The sequence below is a fragment of the Sorghum bicolor genome, chromosome 2 (assembly GCF_000003195.3).
Source record: "Sorghum bicolor cultivar BTx623 chromosome 2, Sorghum_bicolor_NCBIv3, whole genome shotgun sequence".
Classification (NCBI taxonomy): Eukaryota; Viridiplantae; Streptophyta; class Magnoliopsida; order Poales; family Poaceae; genus Sorghum; species Sorghum bicolor.
This window is the reverse complement of record NC_012871.2, coordinates 51,254,137-51,272,591: the sequence shown is the minus strand read 5'-3', so window position 1 is coordinate 51,272,591 and position 18,455 is coordinate 51,254,137. Positions and strand designations below refer to the sequence as shown.

Genomic DNA, 18,455 nt, shown 5'->3' with positions numbered 1-18,455 from the left:
ATAGCTCCTATTAGGATTGTCTCTAGTACTAATCACTTTGATCTAGTAAACAAATAAACATAAAAAAGACTCCATAAAATATTTAAAAATTCTAATATAGGCACACGGCTCCACTAAATGGCGAACGGTCACCCGATGGAGCTGTGTGGGCCAACACATTATCTTTTTACATGCTCGATGGCGGAACGTTGATTCTCTTTTGGCTATGATGTCGTATGCCATAAGCTAGAAAAAAGGGAATTATTTTGAAAACCATAGTATTCCTAAAACCGTAGTATTTTTATAGTTATATAAACTCCACTACATATCTCTTTTTGTAAACCATGATTTTGCATATCTATAGATTTTGAAATTGTAGTTTCTTGATACTATGGTTTTAAATAAATACTACAACATCCATGCACAGCCCTAAAAGTTGAAGAGGTTCAAAATCGGCTTTTATAAATGAGGGAAACTAGTGTGAAAATTTAGAGTATGAAAAAGGATTTTTTTTCTTTCTCAACTAATCTAATAAGAAACAGGCACGGGCCGTGTTATGACTGCTACGTTGAAATTATCGGGCCCATCGCCCATAGACAGCAACAAATTGGCCCAATACGCCGCGGCCCCACGTGTCAGTCAAAGCTAGACTCCTCCCTCCCTCTCCAGCTCTGTCGGACCCCCTTTTGTTTTGCTTTGCTTGTCTTGCCGCTTCGCTTGTCTAATCTCTGCAGTTCCAGCTTCCCCGCTGACTTGCCGCCGGCGAGCCCCGCTCCGAGCATCTCCGCCGCTGCTTCTGCCGAGTCGCAGAGCCATTTCTCCCGCTTGCCCCCTTTTCACCTCCTCTCGCATTGATTCGATTTCCTCATCCCCGGAGCTACAAATTCAAGTGTAGGAACCAATTAAAGCTTGCCAAAACTAGCAGGGCCCCGGCGGCATCAGCAATTCCAGGCGGGCTCTCCTCCCCTCCCCTCCCCAGCTTCAGGCAGCCGACCCAGAGCAGCGCCGCCCTCTTTATCTCTCTCGGCAGTGAAGGCAGCGTGACGGCCCAGCACAGCAGAGCGGCACCTTCTTGGCTTCTTCAACCTCCCGTCATCGCCGCCGCATCGGACCTACACTTCGACGGACGCCGTCGCCGGCCGGAGAACAGGGGTACTGGTGGTGCTCGCCGGAGGGGACCTAGGGCGGCTTCCCGAGCTCGCCTTATAGGTCGGTCCGCTTCTGGCAGCGTCACTCTCCGCTCGCCGCCCCGCCCCGCGCCGCCGCTCCTCTACCTCTTCCTGGTGGATTGGTGAGAGGAAACCCTAACTTGGCCTCTCTTGCCTCAATTCGGCGGTGGATTTGATTCAGCAGCTGTTGTTTTTTCGCTCTTATTCAAAACCCAAATCTCTCCCTCCGTCTCAGATTATTGTGAATTTATCCCCGTCCCTATCCATCTGTCCATGGTCCGCGTGAACTCGTCTTCCTCGGCGCCCGGGGTCAATCTGACAGAGGTGAGTGTGCTTGCAGTTCTTTGTCCACAGAAATTTGCTGTCGATTGTCGCTGCTGTATTTTTTTCCCTTGTATTTATTTTTGGGGCAAATATAGATCATACAAAGGTAAAATTTACTCTGTACATGAAATTTTGGCCAGTGGTGCATCAGTCACAGAAATCTATTCTGTACATGCTCCTGACGCTCGTAATGCACCCACTGCTTGAACTTGAATGTTCTTTTCTTCCTAGGGAGAATGGCCATCCAGGGGTGGATGTTACTATCATTGCCTTAAGACCCTCCGTTCTACTAAGTTACTTGTGCTCCTGCTTGAGAATATCTCTCACTTGCCTATCTTTATACTTTTGTGCCGCAGCAAACCGAGAATGTTTTTGAGCAACTGATCAGCAAGATAGAACCTGCAGATTTTGATCCGCGGCCCTTTTTGAAACAATTGAACGTGTTAGGCCGCTACGAACCAATCAAGCGGAGTATCCTTATCAACTAGCATTTTGAACCTTTGCTGTAATATAGGAGTATTGTTTTTCTCAAGATAATTTATTTGCACATTTGCCTCATTTAATTCCTACTATCTGTCATCAAAGTTACCATATTCTAACATGTTCTTGCTCAACATATTCAAACTTTCTATTCTATGCCCCTTTTTTATCAGTCGAGTTAGTGTTTCATCTAACAGATCCTGTAACTTGACTACATAGGAGTATTGTTGTTCTCAAGATAATTTATTTGCACATTTGCATCATTTAGTTCCTACTATCTGTCATCAAAGTACCATATACTGACATGTTCTATTCTATGCCTCTTTTTTATCAGTCGAGGTAGTGTTTCATCCAACAGATCCTGTAACTTGACTACATTACATAATCCTTGTCTGAAGTAGAAACCAGTGCAGGAAGGAAACTAGTAATACAGTATTGTGATTACCTCAGGGATGTGTCTTGATGTTATATGGTTCTTTTTTTCTTGTTGCGGGTGGAGTCAAATTATTTTTTCTAGCTTCTGAGTTAAAAAGTCGAATGGAAATATTACTCTACTTTGGTGAATTTGAATATGTGCCTTTTTATGGACATGTCCACATTTTTATTGTCCTTAATTCTACTATAAGATGTATATTGCACTAAGAGACGCGTTGAAGATTATGGCATTTCTTGTCGCTGTAAGCCTTCTCCTGGTTCATCAGTTGTGTGTGGCAGAGACTGCCATTGTGGGTAAGCTTTCTCTGCCTCCCTCTGTGGCAAAATATTTACTGGCTTTATACGATCCATCCTAAACTGTCAAGTTTTTATGAAGTCCATGCTTGTATCTCTTGTAAAAGGGTACTATCTTAGAAGTATTCTATTTCAGATCTCTTGCTATGTATCTTTCACCTTTTCTTTGTTCATCAATTCAGTATGATATTCGTTTGTGGACACACAAAAAACTTGTAACATACACTAGAGCATTGATACTGCTTAATTCTGTAATCAGTTCTTGTTATTCTATATTTATTTATTTATAAAAACTGGATACAAAAAACATGTGAATCTGTAAGCTATTGAGTTACTAGAACTGTGTGTTTTATCATTATTGAGGTATTCTTACATTCTGAAACTTTGCTGATGCAGCATGCTCTTCTCTTGCTGTTCATCACAATGTGAATGTGATAACGCGTGCACCAATAAATCATTCCAGCACAGACCTCTTAAGAAAACCAAATTGATTAAGGTAAGATCGTTGCTGTGAGATTGATTCAAGTTTTTCATAATTATTTAATTCAAAAGGGATCATTAATCAGGGACAAATGATGTGAGCACTCAATGCATTTGCTGGTGGTACAGTGCAATGAATGTTATATTAATATAGCCTATCTTTAGATCTTTACTGTGTTGGACCTTCTGTAGAAAATCTCTATTTCCTGTGTTAAGTGGGATGCTCTATGTGCTAAAAGGTGATTGTTGATTACTCTATCTGTTAATGTAATGATAGCACAGTAAAACACGATTAGAAAATATTGCTACTAAATAAAAAGATGCTCTGTAATTTATGATGTCAGAAATAATATGGTGTATCTTAACCAGATTCTACTACCCTGACAAAGCCTACCTGTCAATAGGCATAATCTATTTCCCATAAATTTTCTTCAAGCTAGTTTTTGGGGATAGTTAAGAATTTGACACTATTGACTTGCATACACCAACAACTCAAGCATCTGGAGAGTACCCACTACTAAATGTGGTAAAAGAAATAACTATTCCAAACAGTTGCACCCAAAAAGCTGACGAGGGTGGACAATTGACTTATATTTCAACACTCCCCCTCACGTCACCTGTTTGCTCTCTCAAGCCTCAAATGTTGGAATAGGACTGAGCACAATCAGCTAGGAATCTAACTCGACACCTCTGCCCTGATAACATATTGAGCTGCATGCACTGACCAATTCAACCCAAAACCATATTGATTGCAAGTCATGATTTGCCTTCTAGGCCCAGTGCATCGGCATAGGTGACTTTTGTAATAATCCTAAAAGCTAAATTTAATGTTCTGATTATTGAATTTGAATGCCTGGTTTCGGTCTCTGACTACCATGTTTCTGATGCACTCCTGCTTAAAACACAAATGATCATGAAGATTTCCTTGTTAGCAACACAGTGTAAGCAACCAAACATAGTCTTACTAAACACAGCTTGTTGTAGCAAACCAACACAAACACATTACATATGTTTATGCTGGTTCAATTTGCATTGCATAAGGCCTAATGGAGGCGAGACTACTGCAAGCTACCAATCATACCCATGACTGGTTGCATTTTTTTTGGACAATTGTTGTAATTATATTGTAGTAAAATTTAATTTAATAGTTTGATTATAATAGCTTTACTATTTGTTATATATCATTCAGCAATAATATTTTTCATTATGTTGTTGCTTTTTCTGTACGATGCCTTTTGTTGTCTTCTTAATAGGACTACTTGTTAAATGAAGGATGTCACATTTTGTTAGTTCCTGAAAGGCAATTATTTTATTCCAGACAGAGAAATGTGGTCATGGATTGGTTGCTGAAGATGAAATAAAGAAAGGAGAATTTGTTATTGAGTATGTTGGAGAAGGTATGGTTTTGTTTAAATGTACTATGAGCAAGTAAATAAATTGCCTGGAGGCATATATATTGTGATGTATTTCTTCCATTGGATGCTAAACAATCAAACTGACATCCATATCTCGTGCAAATGCTTTTAGTTATTGATGACAGAGCATGTGAGAATAGGCTATGGACAATGAAAAGGCTGAATGACACTGACTTCTACCTTTGTGAGGTCAGTAGTAATATGGTCATCGATGCAACAAACAAGGGAAACCTGTCCCGATTTATAAACCATAGTTGTGAACCAAACACAAAGATGCAGAAATGGTTAGTTATACTCTATACATGCTCTATTTCCATGATCTCCATTGATGAACATGATACATGACACTAGCATCATGTTATTTCAGGACTGTTGATGGAGAGACCAGGGTTGGGATTTTCGCACTTCGTGACATAAAGATAGGGGAGGAGCTGACCTATGACTATAAGTATGTCCATCCAATTCCTCACTGATCCTATCTTTGCAATCCTTTTAAATTTTGACAAAGTTGTTTCACCCATTTGGATCTTTAGTTTGGTGCATGTGGAACTGTCTGCTGTCTTTGATGTCCTAGCATAATGTACAGATTTGTCCAGTTTGGAGCAGCTCAAGTTTGTCATTGTGGATCTTCGAAGTGCAGAAAAATGCTAGGCACGGCGAAGTATTCAGGAAGCTCACAGAATCATCATGCCAAGAAGAAAAAGAGGAAAACAAACTGTGAGAATTGCATACAGCAGTTTCTTCGTCTGTGGCATCCACAGCAAAGAATGTAGGCCTCGATAATCACAATCTTTTTCACTCTGTTAGTTATATTTAAGCTTTACGATTTTGCAACATTACCCCTCAACTTGGTTAATGTACTCACTGTTAATGTAAAAAGGGGACTAGCTTTGAGGACTTCCTAAGAATACATTTCACCTTCCTTCAGTGTTTTCATGATTATTCATTGTCTTTGAGTATATGCATATGCTTTTTATCATGTTTCAGTGCCTATCTGATTGAGGAAGTTTATCGATGTCCTCTTGTCATTGTACTTTTTTTGTGGATTTTTACCGTGTCTTTCCCAATATTATTCCTTCAGGTATGTTGGATGTTGGATAGTTGACTTTGATCAAGAAACTAAAATGCATACTGTAAGTTTATTAACAGATTACTTTGCCACTCTATAAATTATATCATTTCTTATGAGTATTTTGTATTTTCTCTGTATAAATTCAGCTGCAGTTCATTGATCTCCATACTGAAAAGTTTGATTTGAAAGAAGAAGAATGGCACTTCTTAGAGGTATGATTGTCATTTATTGCTTTTGGTTTCCATCCTGAAAGGTTACCATGACATTGCTTGCTCAGGCTTTGGCTTTTGTTGTTAATGTTAAATGTGGTCATTGGTCAACATTTTTGTTGTTCATTCTAATATAGCTTTTAGAGGATCTTGCATGAATTTAGTAGTTTTACATCTCTGAGTTACTTACAAGGTCAGTAGAGAACATGCTCAGATTTTGCTGCATAGCATTATATAATAGAGCATTCATGGATAGGCTGTCGTTGTGGTTTGTTTGTTACATCATGTGTTCATTCAAGGTACTAGGTAAGTAGGTACCAACTTCTGATCATACTAATGTGGATGCCGATACCACCAATTGGACTGGGATCATGACTGATCCCTTGTTTAGGGCTCCTGAAAGATTAAATTTCATGTTTAGGATAGGGAGTTCATGTAAGGATTTGATGGGTGTATATCTTATTCATACTTTCGATATTTTCAACAGCTGTATATCCAGACTGGTGTTGAAGTTGAATTAAATTTTTCTAGGATCCATATTTACCTGGAACTTTTACTGTTTATTGGGCATAAAATTGGTTTGTTATGGTATCTTGACCAATTGTAAGTATCAATGTTTTCAGGTCGTCCGATTAATCGCGATTAATCACGATTAATCGTCCTGGTCGGTCAGGAGTGCTCGATTAGGAGGTCCGACCCGACCAGGTCGACCAGAAACCTGGTCGTCCGATTAGTCGTCCACTTATCGCGATTAATCGTCCGATTAGGACATGGACGACCAGATTGTGTGCTCTGTTTTTGGGCTTTTTTGACTGGGCAGATATGTGGGGGGTATGGAGATGCTGTTGGTTGTCCCAGTTCTCCAGAAATAGTTAAGAAGGAGATGTTGGTTTACATCAAAAAGAGTGGAAGATGAAGAGGAATGTTGGTTTACAGTAATGCAGTCTTGATGCTTCCTTTATTGTGTATAATATAGTGTATATATAGAGGTATATATATAGGTCGACCAGCTGATATGCCTGGACGACCAGGGACGACCAGGGGGACGACCAGGGTCGATTAATCGACCTGGTCGCTGATTAATCGCGATTAATCGCCTGGTCGGTCCCAGGTCGACCAGGATCGACCAGCCGACCAGAAAACATTGGTAAGTATTTGTATTTCATGACTAGTTTTGACCAATGTGTTATAAAAATGTCAGCTATTTTTTTTTACATTGTTACCTTTCCAGTGCAAGTTAGTTGACACATTAGGTGTTAGTTTCCAGTTAAGATATTTATAGATGTTCTAGGTAGTCACTGTAATGGCTGTATTGATAGACGGTTGGGATTAAAGTTACCACTTAATTCAATACATATTTCCAATGTGCCACTACCTTTCATTACTCGAATCACCCTTCCATCTAAAGAAAAGTTAGATTCACCACCAATTTTTATTTCTAAATCAGATTCACCACCAATTTTATTCTTACTCTATTAGGCTTTTGATATTATAGTTTTCTGGTTATAAGCATCTCCATCACTCCATGTATACTCATGCACCTGCAATATTGGCATTCTACCACATGGAGCATTGCCATCAAATTGTCAAATAATCACCAATTAGCCATCCAGTTTGTGCCTTTGACTAAACTGGCTAAACAAGTCATCTGACTTGTATCATTGACCAGGCCGTTTTGATCAGATGGTTTGCTGCTGGAAAAGGCAAATGAAGGAAACATAGAGCAATGCTGAATGCTGAGCCCTACAACATGGGGGCAAGGCTGATTGTTGAGCAATGCTTCTCTTCCTACTGCTACCTTCAACTTCAACAAGTAGTTCTAGAGTTGAAGGTGATACTATCCACTCTTCTTCTAGTTCATCTCACTGCCATGCCTAAGGAGGTTTGGGGGCTAAGTGTTGGAGTCCAGCAGCATGTGGAATCATCTATAATGGAGGGTTGATATGGAGCAGACAGGGATGGCAGGGGAGGCAAAATTCATCAATGGAGCCTTCTCAGCAGTGGCCACACATCTGCTTCTTGTCGACCTGTCCTGGCTCTGGTTGCTTCACCATCACCATCACCATCACCATCACCATCACCCTCATCCACCTCCACCTCTTCTTTCTCCTACTTTCCATTCTACCTGGCCCAGGTGGTACTATGCCACTCTGCCTAATCTGATTAATGTTGCCTTTGATCATCTAGGTGCTCTAGTTGCACCAGTCATGGTGCCATTATTACGCCGAGCAACTAGGCATCATGTTGCCTTTAAATCATTGGTTCGTGTGGTTTGATTTTTTATGTATTTTCTTTATCTCCCAATAACACCATTGTTACACCTTAAGTACTTCGTGTGGAGAAACTTAATTTGAACACAACTATTTTCCATCATGGAGGCAAAACATGATAAAAAGGAAGATTTTTATAGAATGAAATTACTAACATGATGCTCACTGGATTGGGAAAAGTTTAGGAGATGGTTCATTTGTTTAGCGAGATGAGCAACAAATGTTATAACTATGAGATTTTTTTATCAGATGGTAAATCATGACTTAAAACCTCATTGCATCTGGGTCTATGTCTGTTCAGCCGTTCAGGTCATTTTGATCTGTTCCAGAAAGTACTCCCTCTAGTGATTGGAAAAACTACAAACATCAATTACTTTTAAATTATTCAAAACATGCAAGATGTATGTGTAGCTTTGTATTGGAAAACATTTGCAAAATCCCATAAATTTGGAAGATTTAAGAACAAATGCTAGAAGTGGTCAAAGGTATGCAGTGCAAAGTCAAAATTTTCAGATATTTTTTTACTGGAGTAGATGTTGGACAGCGGATCGTTTAGCTCGCAGCGGTCTCCCTATCCTGAGCACTGTCCTTTGTGTGACCAAACAGCTGAAACCATTGATCATCTCCTCATTGGATGTGTCTTCACAAGAGAGTTCTGGTTCTGTTTCCTGTCACAAATTGGTCTGCAATCCCTCTCCCCTCAGCCCACTGAACTCTCATTTCTAGATTGGTGGGATAGAGTGAGTAGTGCTACTAGTGACTTACTAATGCAAGGAATCAATTCTCTCATAATTGGAGCATGGACTGTATGGACTCATTGCAATAGGTGTGTTTCTGATGGAGCAGCCCCTGATATTGCAAGAACTTTGATCGATGCTGGAGAGGAGCGAAAACTATGGTCGTTGGCTGGGGCTCGAGGAATTTCTCTCCTGACTGCCCCCCATTCAGAAAGTTAAGATCCTAGTGCTGCTGTTGGTCGCCCTTTAAAACAGACACGGGCGCCCTTATATGCTAAGGATCAGAGAGTTTTGGGGAGTTTTGTGTGAGTTGGCGTGAGTTGGTGTGAGTGTGTGTGCTTGCCTTTTGGCTGGCCTGGGGTGTGTTGTATGGGTTCTTTCCCTTTTTTCACTTCTTAATATAATGATGCGCAGCACTCCTGCGTTTTTCAAGAAAAAATTGACACTGTCCAGTTTTTGTAACCCTAAAAGATCAAGAAATTGTAAAATTCATTAATGAAGCTGGAGTAAATAACATTAAATTAGTAGTCTCCCTTAAGACTTCTAAAATCTGGAGATAAGATACTACAATTTGAATTTGACTATTACCATACAAAAGGTTTTCACATCACAAGGCAGAAGATGAAGTCCAACTTTGGTGAATTTGACTATAGTAATATCCAAAGTTTGCATTATTAGACCCCATAGGTTCTAACATCTAAGGTGTTAGATGGAAAGAAAAAAAATAGAGGGAGGATGCTCAATGAACAATGGTTTTAACTTCAAAACATTTTACTTCAACTATTCTAATGTCCTGTACCATACAGTATTACTCTATTTGTTCTTTTCTGTTCTTTTGTGAGATTACTAGACACTGTTTCCAAAGGCATAAGTATGTTGGAGTTGTAGCCTGTACATGTTTCTGCAGTTACTATTACTATAAATGTTGCTTGTGCTCTAGCTAAATACACGCTTAAGATTTATGAAGCATTCAGTTAGTAGAAATTAAGGGCATGAATGTTGGTACTTAAATGCATTGGACTAGGAAAGGACTTGACCCTCTACTTTGTCCCATCAATTATCCTTTAAATCCTTCCCTACTTTTGCTTCCTATCTTCACTTCCAACCAAGTCCATAATGTAACTGATCCAGCAAACAGACAATTTTACTTCTCTTGGGATTGACTTGTGCTCTTTGTGCCTTTTCTTCTCAGAAGACTAGATAAGCAAATTATATGCTTTTTTTTTGTTCTTCTGTACCCATGGAAAATGCATGTGGAATTTATCTGCTATGCTGATTCTTCTTCTTGTGCTGCTGATGATTTTGTCAAACCAAGGCTGTGACAAATTGAAAATCAATTCTTTTCAGTTGCATAGAGAAATGTTTAGAAGCTTACTTATCATTGTATAATTACAGGTTGATTTCGATGATGAAGATTGATAACTGAAGGTAACTGTAAGAGTTCACTACCACAATTCTGTTTTTGTAATCAGATGTAGTTTGCGAAAGATATTTTCTCATCCTTACTTTGTTGTTCAGTTATATTGTATTCTTACACTAGGAATAGTCATGCAAGAGATATTGGCATGAGATGTGGTTTAAGTCTCAACTTCCAATTATGCAGTGCATCTTTGCAAATGTAATCTGGTCAGTTACCTTTAGAGGATGACTGTTTTTTTTTTCTTTTTTTTTTCTTTTTTTTTGCTTCAGCATCATCTGTTCTAACGTGTTTTGTAATCAGACTCTGTACCGTGGTTGGACATGTGCTATTCTAACTTGCATGAGTATGGGTCATGAGTTTGGGTTACGGATGGGACAATAAACCTATTAGCACTTTGATCTCTAATTCATCATATATATTACTACTAAAACTGGCTAGGACTCTTATGCTCCGAAGGGTGGACGAACACATGGACAGGTAGAGTGCAGTGGACCAAAAATTTGGAGAAAGCAATTTTTGCTTTTTTAATTAATGTTAGGTATAGATGGATGGTAAACCACAGCCATTTCCATTTTTTTTTGGGAAAAAATATGGAAAAATAAACTATATGCCTCCTACCTTGCAGTAGTGCTGCTTTAGACAAGCTGCAGCCTCAGTCTGCATCACATGTTTGTTAGCCACTGCTCTTTGAGCCGTGACTGATTGGAGTTGGTTCTTTTTTCTTTCACAGGATTGTCATGGTTTGCTGCACCACCAGCCTACTTGGGAGTTGGCGATCGCAGCATAGACAAACAGATGGCCAGTTTTCTCTCATTTGGAGTCTACTGCAACCCTGAACTGTCGTGGCATTCATGTATGCCCCTGGGCATCATATATAAACTGTAACTGCTGCTTCCAGCTGGACCGGCATGCCACCCCACCGCCAATTGCATTGTTCATTGCGCATCCTGTGACGCTTAGAAACAAAATAAAGTCTTGCTGAGTGTAGTGTATCTCAGCGCTGTCGTGTCGTGTTGTGTGAAAGTGTACTTGAGAGCAGATTATGTGTCGTGACTGCTAATAGGAATGTTGGTTGTGCCTGCTGCTGTTGCAATGCCCTGAGGAAACATGAGGCGGCATGATCGAAGTGATTTGTCATTTGTCTCCTGGGAAGCCGCAGGTTTGTTGATCGACGCATGCATGCATGAGGACTGATCGAGGAGATATAGGCCAAAAAACGGCTGCAGTGTACTACAAGACAGTTGTACAATCCCCCTCCTGTAACTTGAGTTTGTCTGTAGGCAATAACGTCTCCTTGTTTGTATTCTGTATTATGGAATGCTAATTTCACTGAAGGTGTTACTTTTTTGGTAATGAAAGACAGCAGTTCATCCATTAGTCTGGTGTTTGTTCTCGAAAGAAATATGTTTTACTGGTGCTAGAGAAATGGTGAAGCTTTACCATTACCGTGGGGGTAGGGAAAATGTTTCCTTGAATTGAAGCAGAATTTATTTATATTACAAATAGAGATGCCGGCGGCATGTCTCCTCCTCCCATCACTCCAATGCAGACGGTTACACTGGTAGTCTGTGCGTGCCATGGCAGGGAGTAGAGACTAGGGACAGCAAGTATTAGGTAGCTGCTGGCATTGGCATTGGCATTGGCATTGGTGATTGGGAGCAATGCTTGCAATCAGGGGCGGATGCATATGCATATGAGACGGTTTGGGTGGTGGGACGGTGGGTGCTGCGCCTGCACCCGGGCGTGTCCCGCGGCTTTTGTGCTGCGGCGGTGCTTGCTGCCTCGACAAACAAGCATGGCGCTCGCTTCCCTCCCTCCCGGGCCGTCTGATGCTGTGACCACCGTGGTCTCCTGCATGCGCCACAGCAACATCTGAGACCTCATTTGTTTCATTCATTCATTCAACCGCCTGCAACTCACGGTCACGACGTCCTCTCTCTCTCTCTCTCTCTCTCTCTCTCTCTCTCTCTCTCTCTAGGATACGAACAAAACACAGAAAAAAATTGCAAGAAAATGTCGAACCCGGCGTACGAACGTACGTACGGTACGGCTATGATTATGATGAATGAGAGAGAGACCAGATCTAGTCGAGAGCTAGAAGCACGTACGTAGAGCTTAGGGTGGCCCAGTGGGCCCCCGGCCGAGAGAAGAGGTAGGGCCGGGTGTGTACAGGCGCCGCGTGGGGAAAGGCAAACAACGGCCGCCTTTTGCGGGCCCACAGGCGTGGTGCTGGAGGGCCGGTCCATTTTAATTTCCCCGCGGATGGAGATGGATCCTTCCAAAGCCAAGTATGTGGTGGCCCACAACCACAACCCCCCCCCCCCCCCTCCATTATCATCTTCCTTCTAGGGGACTAGGGATAAAAACGGTACGGCAGATCTATCCGTATCCAAGTCCGAATATTCAACATCTGATATCGTATCCGTATCCCAATACTTAAATCGTATATTTATGATATCGACATCCAATCATATTTTATCTGACATGATTGACATTATCCGGATTCGAATCTGAATCCCACCCGAAATATAAAAACCAATATGATATCGGGGATATCCGTCCGTATCTGAACCGTTTTCATCCCTAAGTGCACCCATCCAAAAAAATCAAGAGTGCAGTTATTTGCTATATTTCAAATCTTTACCTTAATTAAATGCTATAAAATGAGAGAAGTTGTTCTATCATGTTATTTAGGAGCATAGATGGGCAGGGCATTTCATTTTGATTTTTCTCTGAAAATAATATTTTCTTTGGTCATTACGCATGGTTGCTATAGTCAAATAAATGCATTCCTCTTATGCGGATCCACTTTATATGGTCTTTTAAGATCATATTTTGACTAGTAATTTATATTTATAATATACTAGTCATGGAAAAAAATTGATCATTACAAAGTCTTTCTATATAAAGCACTTTTATAACACAATTATTTCATATTGTGATACTATTGTCATTCAAAAGCTACAAAGTTTGAATGTTAAAATGAAAGTGGATAACTTATATTTTAGGTACAGAGTAATCACTATACACTATATATCTATACATCTCAATGACATCATAGCCCTTAAACCCCCTTTGTTACATCTGAGCCTATATTAATTTATTATTTGTTAGAATTATACTCGAATGCCTCCTTAGGTTGTGTGCCCCTTTGTTCGTTTTGAGTTTATTAGCCGAATCTGTTTGTCTCTAATAATAAATCACTAAACAATACTTTCTGCCATAACTTTTCAGCAGATATTATGAAAAGGAAGGGCCGAGGTAGTATATCCCAAGCTCTATGAACAATGAGCTCTAATTTGGTAAGAGAAATTCCAATGGATAGGTTTTCATAGCATTAATTAGGATGACAAGTAGGCAAAATGTTGATATGGTATTAGAATCTAGGAAGATAGGGAAGAAAATAGTTTCTTATATAAGGAAATATCTCTACATAGGAACCAAAAACTATGACAGATTCATGATAAGAGAGAAAAGGTAGATCATATATAGATAAAAAATTTAATTGATTTGAAGAAACCATCTATTGTGAATATAGTTACCATGTGCTGTGTCTACATTAATTAGCATGTATGAAAACTATCTTATTATTTGTTGGTTGGAACTACCGAAACAAACTTGTAACTAAAAACAAAGGCCTATTTGGAATGCAGGAATTTCATTGGAATCATGCAGAAATTCCATAGGAATCAGTTCATTTCCGCATAAAAACGCAAGAATAGGATTTTTTTTCCTGCATTCCACTTAGGCCCCAATTTGTTTTTGACTGATTCACACATGCATGCATCGGTTCATAATGCCAGGATTGTCAACGGGCCACGAGAAAAATCATTTTACCCCTACTTAGTGCAGTTCTAATGAAATAGCTACTTAGTATTTCTATGACATGTCACTGTCATGTAACATAGTAGATACCATCTAAAGAAACTATATTGTTCACAATGCACAATATCTAACCGTAGCTACAAAATAAACCCCTCCAATCATCATTGTCAACTCTCTCCCAATCATCTTCATTTCTCCACTCTCTTATCTTTCTCACCATCCGCAATGCCCATTCTAATGGATTTTATGTGTTCCTTAAATTTTGGTGCAATGCCTAGAATCTCAGGATTTGTCGGTCCCGTCCTTGGAAGGTGCTCATAGGGGTAGGATTTATATATGTGTGTTTATAGGGATGAGTGTGCATGTGTGTTGTCGGCGTCTAGATTATACTATATAATTCTAAAAAAGACCTAGTTTCTTGGATGAGATCTAGCTCCTTGTAGTTTTACCTCTCTCCATTTTAATGTTGTTGTTACATCAGTGAAATGTCCTACGTGGTATCATAATAAATGACATGGAAATTATCGTATAGTCACAATATCGAGAGTGCCTTTATTAAGGCAGCCGAACCTAGAAATTATGAGATAATTTTCATACTTGCCAAAAATAGAGGGCAGTGCTCGAACTCTGTTTTTATGTGCACGAGTCGAGGTGGCAATTGACACGCGACATTCTGACTCTATGGCTAGTTGGGCGCGACCGTGACCTTCATGGTCTGACTGTGACATAGGCGGTCGAACCACCAAATGAACTGAAATAGCCTACTTTGGCCCAAATTCCCACGAAACTAGGCGACGAGTAATATACACACTACATCAAGAAATCATATTCCCAATGGATAATTAATTTCTTCAATAGATTTTTTGCTAGTCATCTACCTTCTCTCTCTGTTGTCATCCAACTATCATATTTTTCTTATCTCAGTTCTTGTGTGGATATATGCTCCCTCCATTCCAAATTATATGACATTTTGGCTTTTTTAGATATATTGATTTTGCTATGTACTTAGATACATATTATACCTAGATATATAGCAAAAGCAATATAATGTATTTAGAAAAGCCAAAACATCTTATAATTTGAAATAGAGGAGTAGTTTTTTTTATAAGAGACTATTTTCTTCTCTCTTTCTTAATTCTAATGATACATCAACAATTTTATTTAGTTGTCACTCTAATTAATATCTATAGAAACAATACTAATTTCTAGGTTGGGACTATTCTTATATACATTGCACGTAGTACTCCTACATGTAGCATGGTAACTTTTTCTTTGCTACTACATTAATGCACTAACCAAGTACATGGTACAAAAAAATAAAGCAGAGGAAGCTAGCTTTAGCTTTACGTGGCTCTAAAATTCACAAAGCTAGATCTAAATGATCGACCGGTGCTGAGTGCTGACATCCATGAGCTTGCGCCGTACAGAACAGTATGAACTTGTCGGCCTTTTGATGTCTTGTCGCTTGCTCTTTCTTAACTTGAAAGGTGCTATATAGCATCGTTACACAAACTCCCATTTCGACCATTGATCGATCAGTACGTTATGTACCTATACTACGGCTAGCTAGGTCGTATAACTTGTGATTTCGAAACCAATTATATATGTAAATAAAAAGCATCGTACCACGTACCTACTGACGAACAAGACATGTCGTAGGTTTTTGCCGTTCAGCCTTTTGTCTAGGAAATTGACACATAAAAGGTACTCATCCAGCCTATTTAATAATAATAATAATAATAATAATAATAATAATAATAATAATAATAATAATAATAATAATAATAATAATAATAATAATAATAAATTTATATGTGTGTGTGAGAGAGAGATCAGTTCAATTGAAATATTTAAAATGCTTAAGGCCAAATTCTAAATTCGATGAGTTCATCACACGTGAAACCGAAAATGGCTTTGTACACGTCTTTATTCTTATTTTTCAAAACATGATGTGCATTATTATTAGGTCTGTTTTTTTAACCTTTTCACCTTATAATGAATTAGCGTGCGGTAGATCTAAATTATCTTAAGTATGTGTGTGCGTGCATCATATAAATAATATGTGGCTAAATGCATATAATAACAGGTGGGATATAGTGTCTTCTCATCTCTGGATTGGTGCATGGCATGGCTTGATGGATGCATGGCTTTATTTGGACCCCATGCTCTTGCTTGATGGATGCATGGCTTTCGAAACGCAATGATTGGTACAGGGGACCGCCATTCTACGATGATAGTCATGAATGGTGTAGCTTGCAGAGCTAGCCTAGGCCTTGTTTAGATTCAATTTTTTTTTGGATTTTGACACGGTAGCAGTTTCATTTGTATTTGACAAATATTATTCAATCATAGACTAACTAGGTTTAAAAGATTCGTCTCATGATTTACAGATAAACTATGCAATTAATAATTTTTTTATCTATATTTCATACACCATGCATGTGTTGCAAGATTTGATGTCACGAGGAATCTTGTAAACTTTTGAGTTTTTGAGTGCATCTAAACAAATAGTTTTCTACTCCCTTTATTTAGGGATGAAAACACATCAGATATGAATAGATATTGTTGATATTACATTTTTCTTATTTTTATTTGAATTCGGGTTTGAATACGAATAATATTAGATATGTCAAATATGATATGAATGGATATCGACATCATAAATATATGATTTGAGTATTCAGATATGGATACGACATCGGATGTTGAATATCTAGACTCAGATACAGATAGATCTAAAGTCCTCTAAATGAATTTGTTGTCGGGTACGGTTGGAGATCGTTGAATCTATTTTCACAATATACTTATTTAGAGATGCAAATATTCCTAATATTTTCTAGAAATCTAGTCAATCTTAAGAAACTTCGACCAACACGAATATCATAGCAACACTAAAAAGAGACGGAGGAAGTACATCTCAGTTTCAACTTGACACTTCATATGAGGGCAAAAGGTGACATTACCACATTTTTATCTTATACATTTCCTATACTTTAGTCTAGTGACTTCACTCATGGCCAATTTCATGTAACCAACATGATTTAGTTTGAGTAGAGGAACTCTTGGGAAGGTAAACATACCCGAGATGGTGGTTGTGAGCACAAGGTAGGGGAGCAAGACTGGCAAAATAAGGTCTGGTCTGTTGCACCGCCTCTCCTACGCAATCCTCGTAGTTCCACACTTCCATACCATTAGAACCACACCACAGCAACATCTTAGCCAGGCTAATAATAACCCATTGTTTCTTTGCCTCCTTAGCTTAGTCTATACCACCAACACCTCCCACTGGTAGCTTTTTACACCATCACACAAGTGGGTGGAGACCCGCAGATAGGAGGTCTTGTTAAGGCTCACTTTGGCCCTCCAAGTTGGATCCGTCCCTACCTGATTGAGAACAGGATGAATCAAATATGCACTTGAGATAATGACTTGAGAAATACACAAATAACATTGCAAACACATGATGGAGAGTTTTAAGGACAAGCCTAGAGACAAAACCAAATTGTCATATTATCCTACACCTACATATATCTATTGCCAGGTACCAAACTCCACTACCATTGCGAAAAGTGAAAGACCTGCCGTTTATTTTATGAAAGATGGCTAATGAATAACTGTAGTGCAACAAATATGATACCAGAAAATTGAAGCTAATGACGAATATAAATATGTAGTACATATAATAATGACATATATGCACGTAAAAGATAAAAATTAATTTGTATTTTTATTTGGTTCTTATCCTGACGATGTGTGAGAAGTGAGAACCTGGATGATGTCATTTATTTAAGTATCTATGATGTTCATAAGTTACTGAAATAGTACATACATTTCTGCATTTTCTTTTCAACAAAAATAAAACACATGTTTGAAGAACCAATTCATTAGACTTTTTTTTGCCACAATGACAAGATAGAAATTGATTTTTATTTATGATAAGCTAGAGTTATCAATTTGACATGATAATAAACTAATTAAGTTGAGTTGTTACAATTGTAAATAGGACAATCAACCCCACAAAGATTAATTGCTTAGCTAAGACAACCTAAATTTATTCAAGGACAGGATTATAAGAATTGTATGTGCAACGGATAAATGGATCGGAACAGATAGTGATAACGTGCTCTATAGCAACCGAGTTGTGCCAAATCGGTTAGTCATATAAACAAAAGGGAAAGTAGGACAACCTAGTTAATAAGGTCAAAAGGATCATATACACGAACCTTGTGCTGCATCCGTTCCCAAGAGTTGAAAAATCTAGCGAGTACGACGCATGGAGATGGGATATCTGTGTTGCGTTCTTCCCCAAAATAAAGAAAAGAGAAAAACAAAACCCAAATAAAGTT

At 38.8% G+C, this 18,455-nt stretch overlaps 1 protein-coding gene across 1 annotated transcript; it reads left to right on the top strand.

The window, feature by feature from the left end:
- On the top strand, positions 674 to 11,661 carry LOC8064682 (histone-lysine N-methyltransferase ASHH3). The gene is made up of 13 exons (XM_002462120.2): positions 674 to 1,270; positions 1,384 to 1,472; positions 1,829 to 1,943; positions 2,579 to 2,681; positions 3,078 to 3,177; positions 4,480 to 4,558; positions 4,689 to 4,860; positions 4,944 to 5,024; positions 5,163 to 5,345; positions 5,658 to 5,709; positions 5,795 to 5,860; positions 10,260 to 10,292; positions 11,015 to 11,661. Exons 2-12 carry the CDS (start codon positions 1,422 to 1,424, stop codon positions 10,281 to 10,283), a joined length of 1,026 nt encoding a protein of 341 aa, XP_002462165.1. The 5' UTR covers positions 674 to 1,270; positions 1,384 to 1,421; the 3' UTR covers positions 10,284 to 10,292; positions 11,015 to 11,661.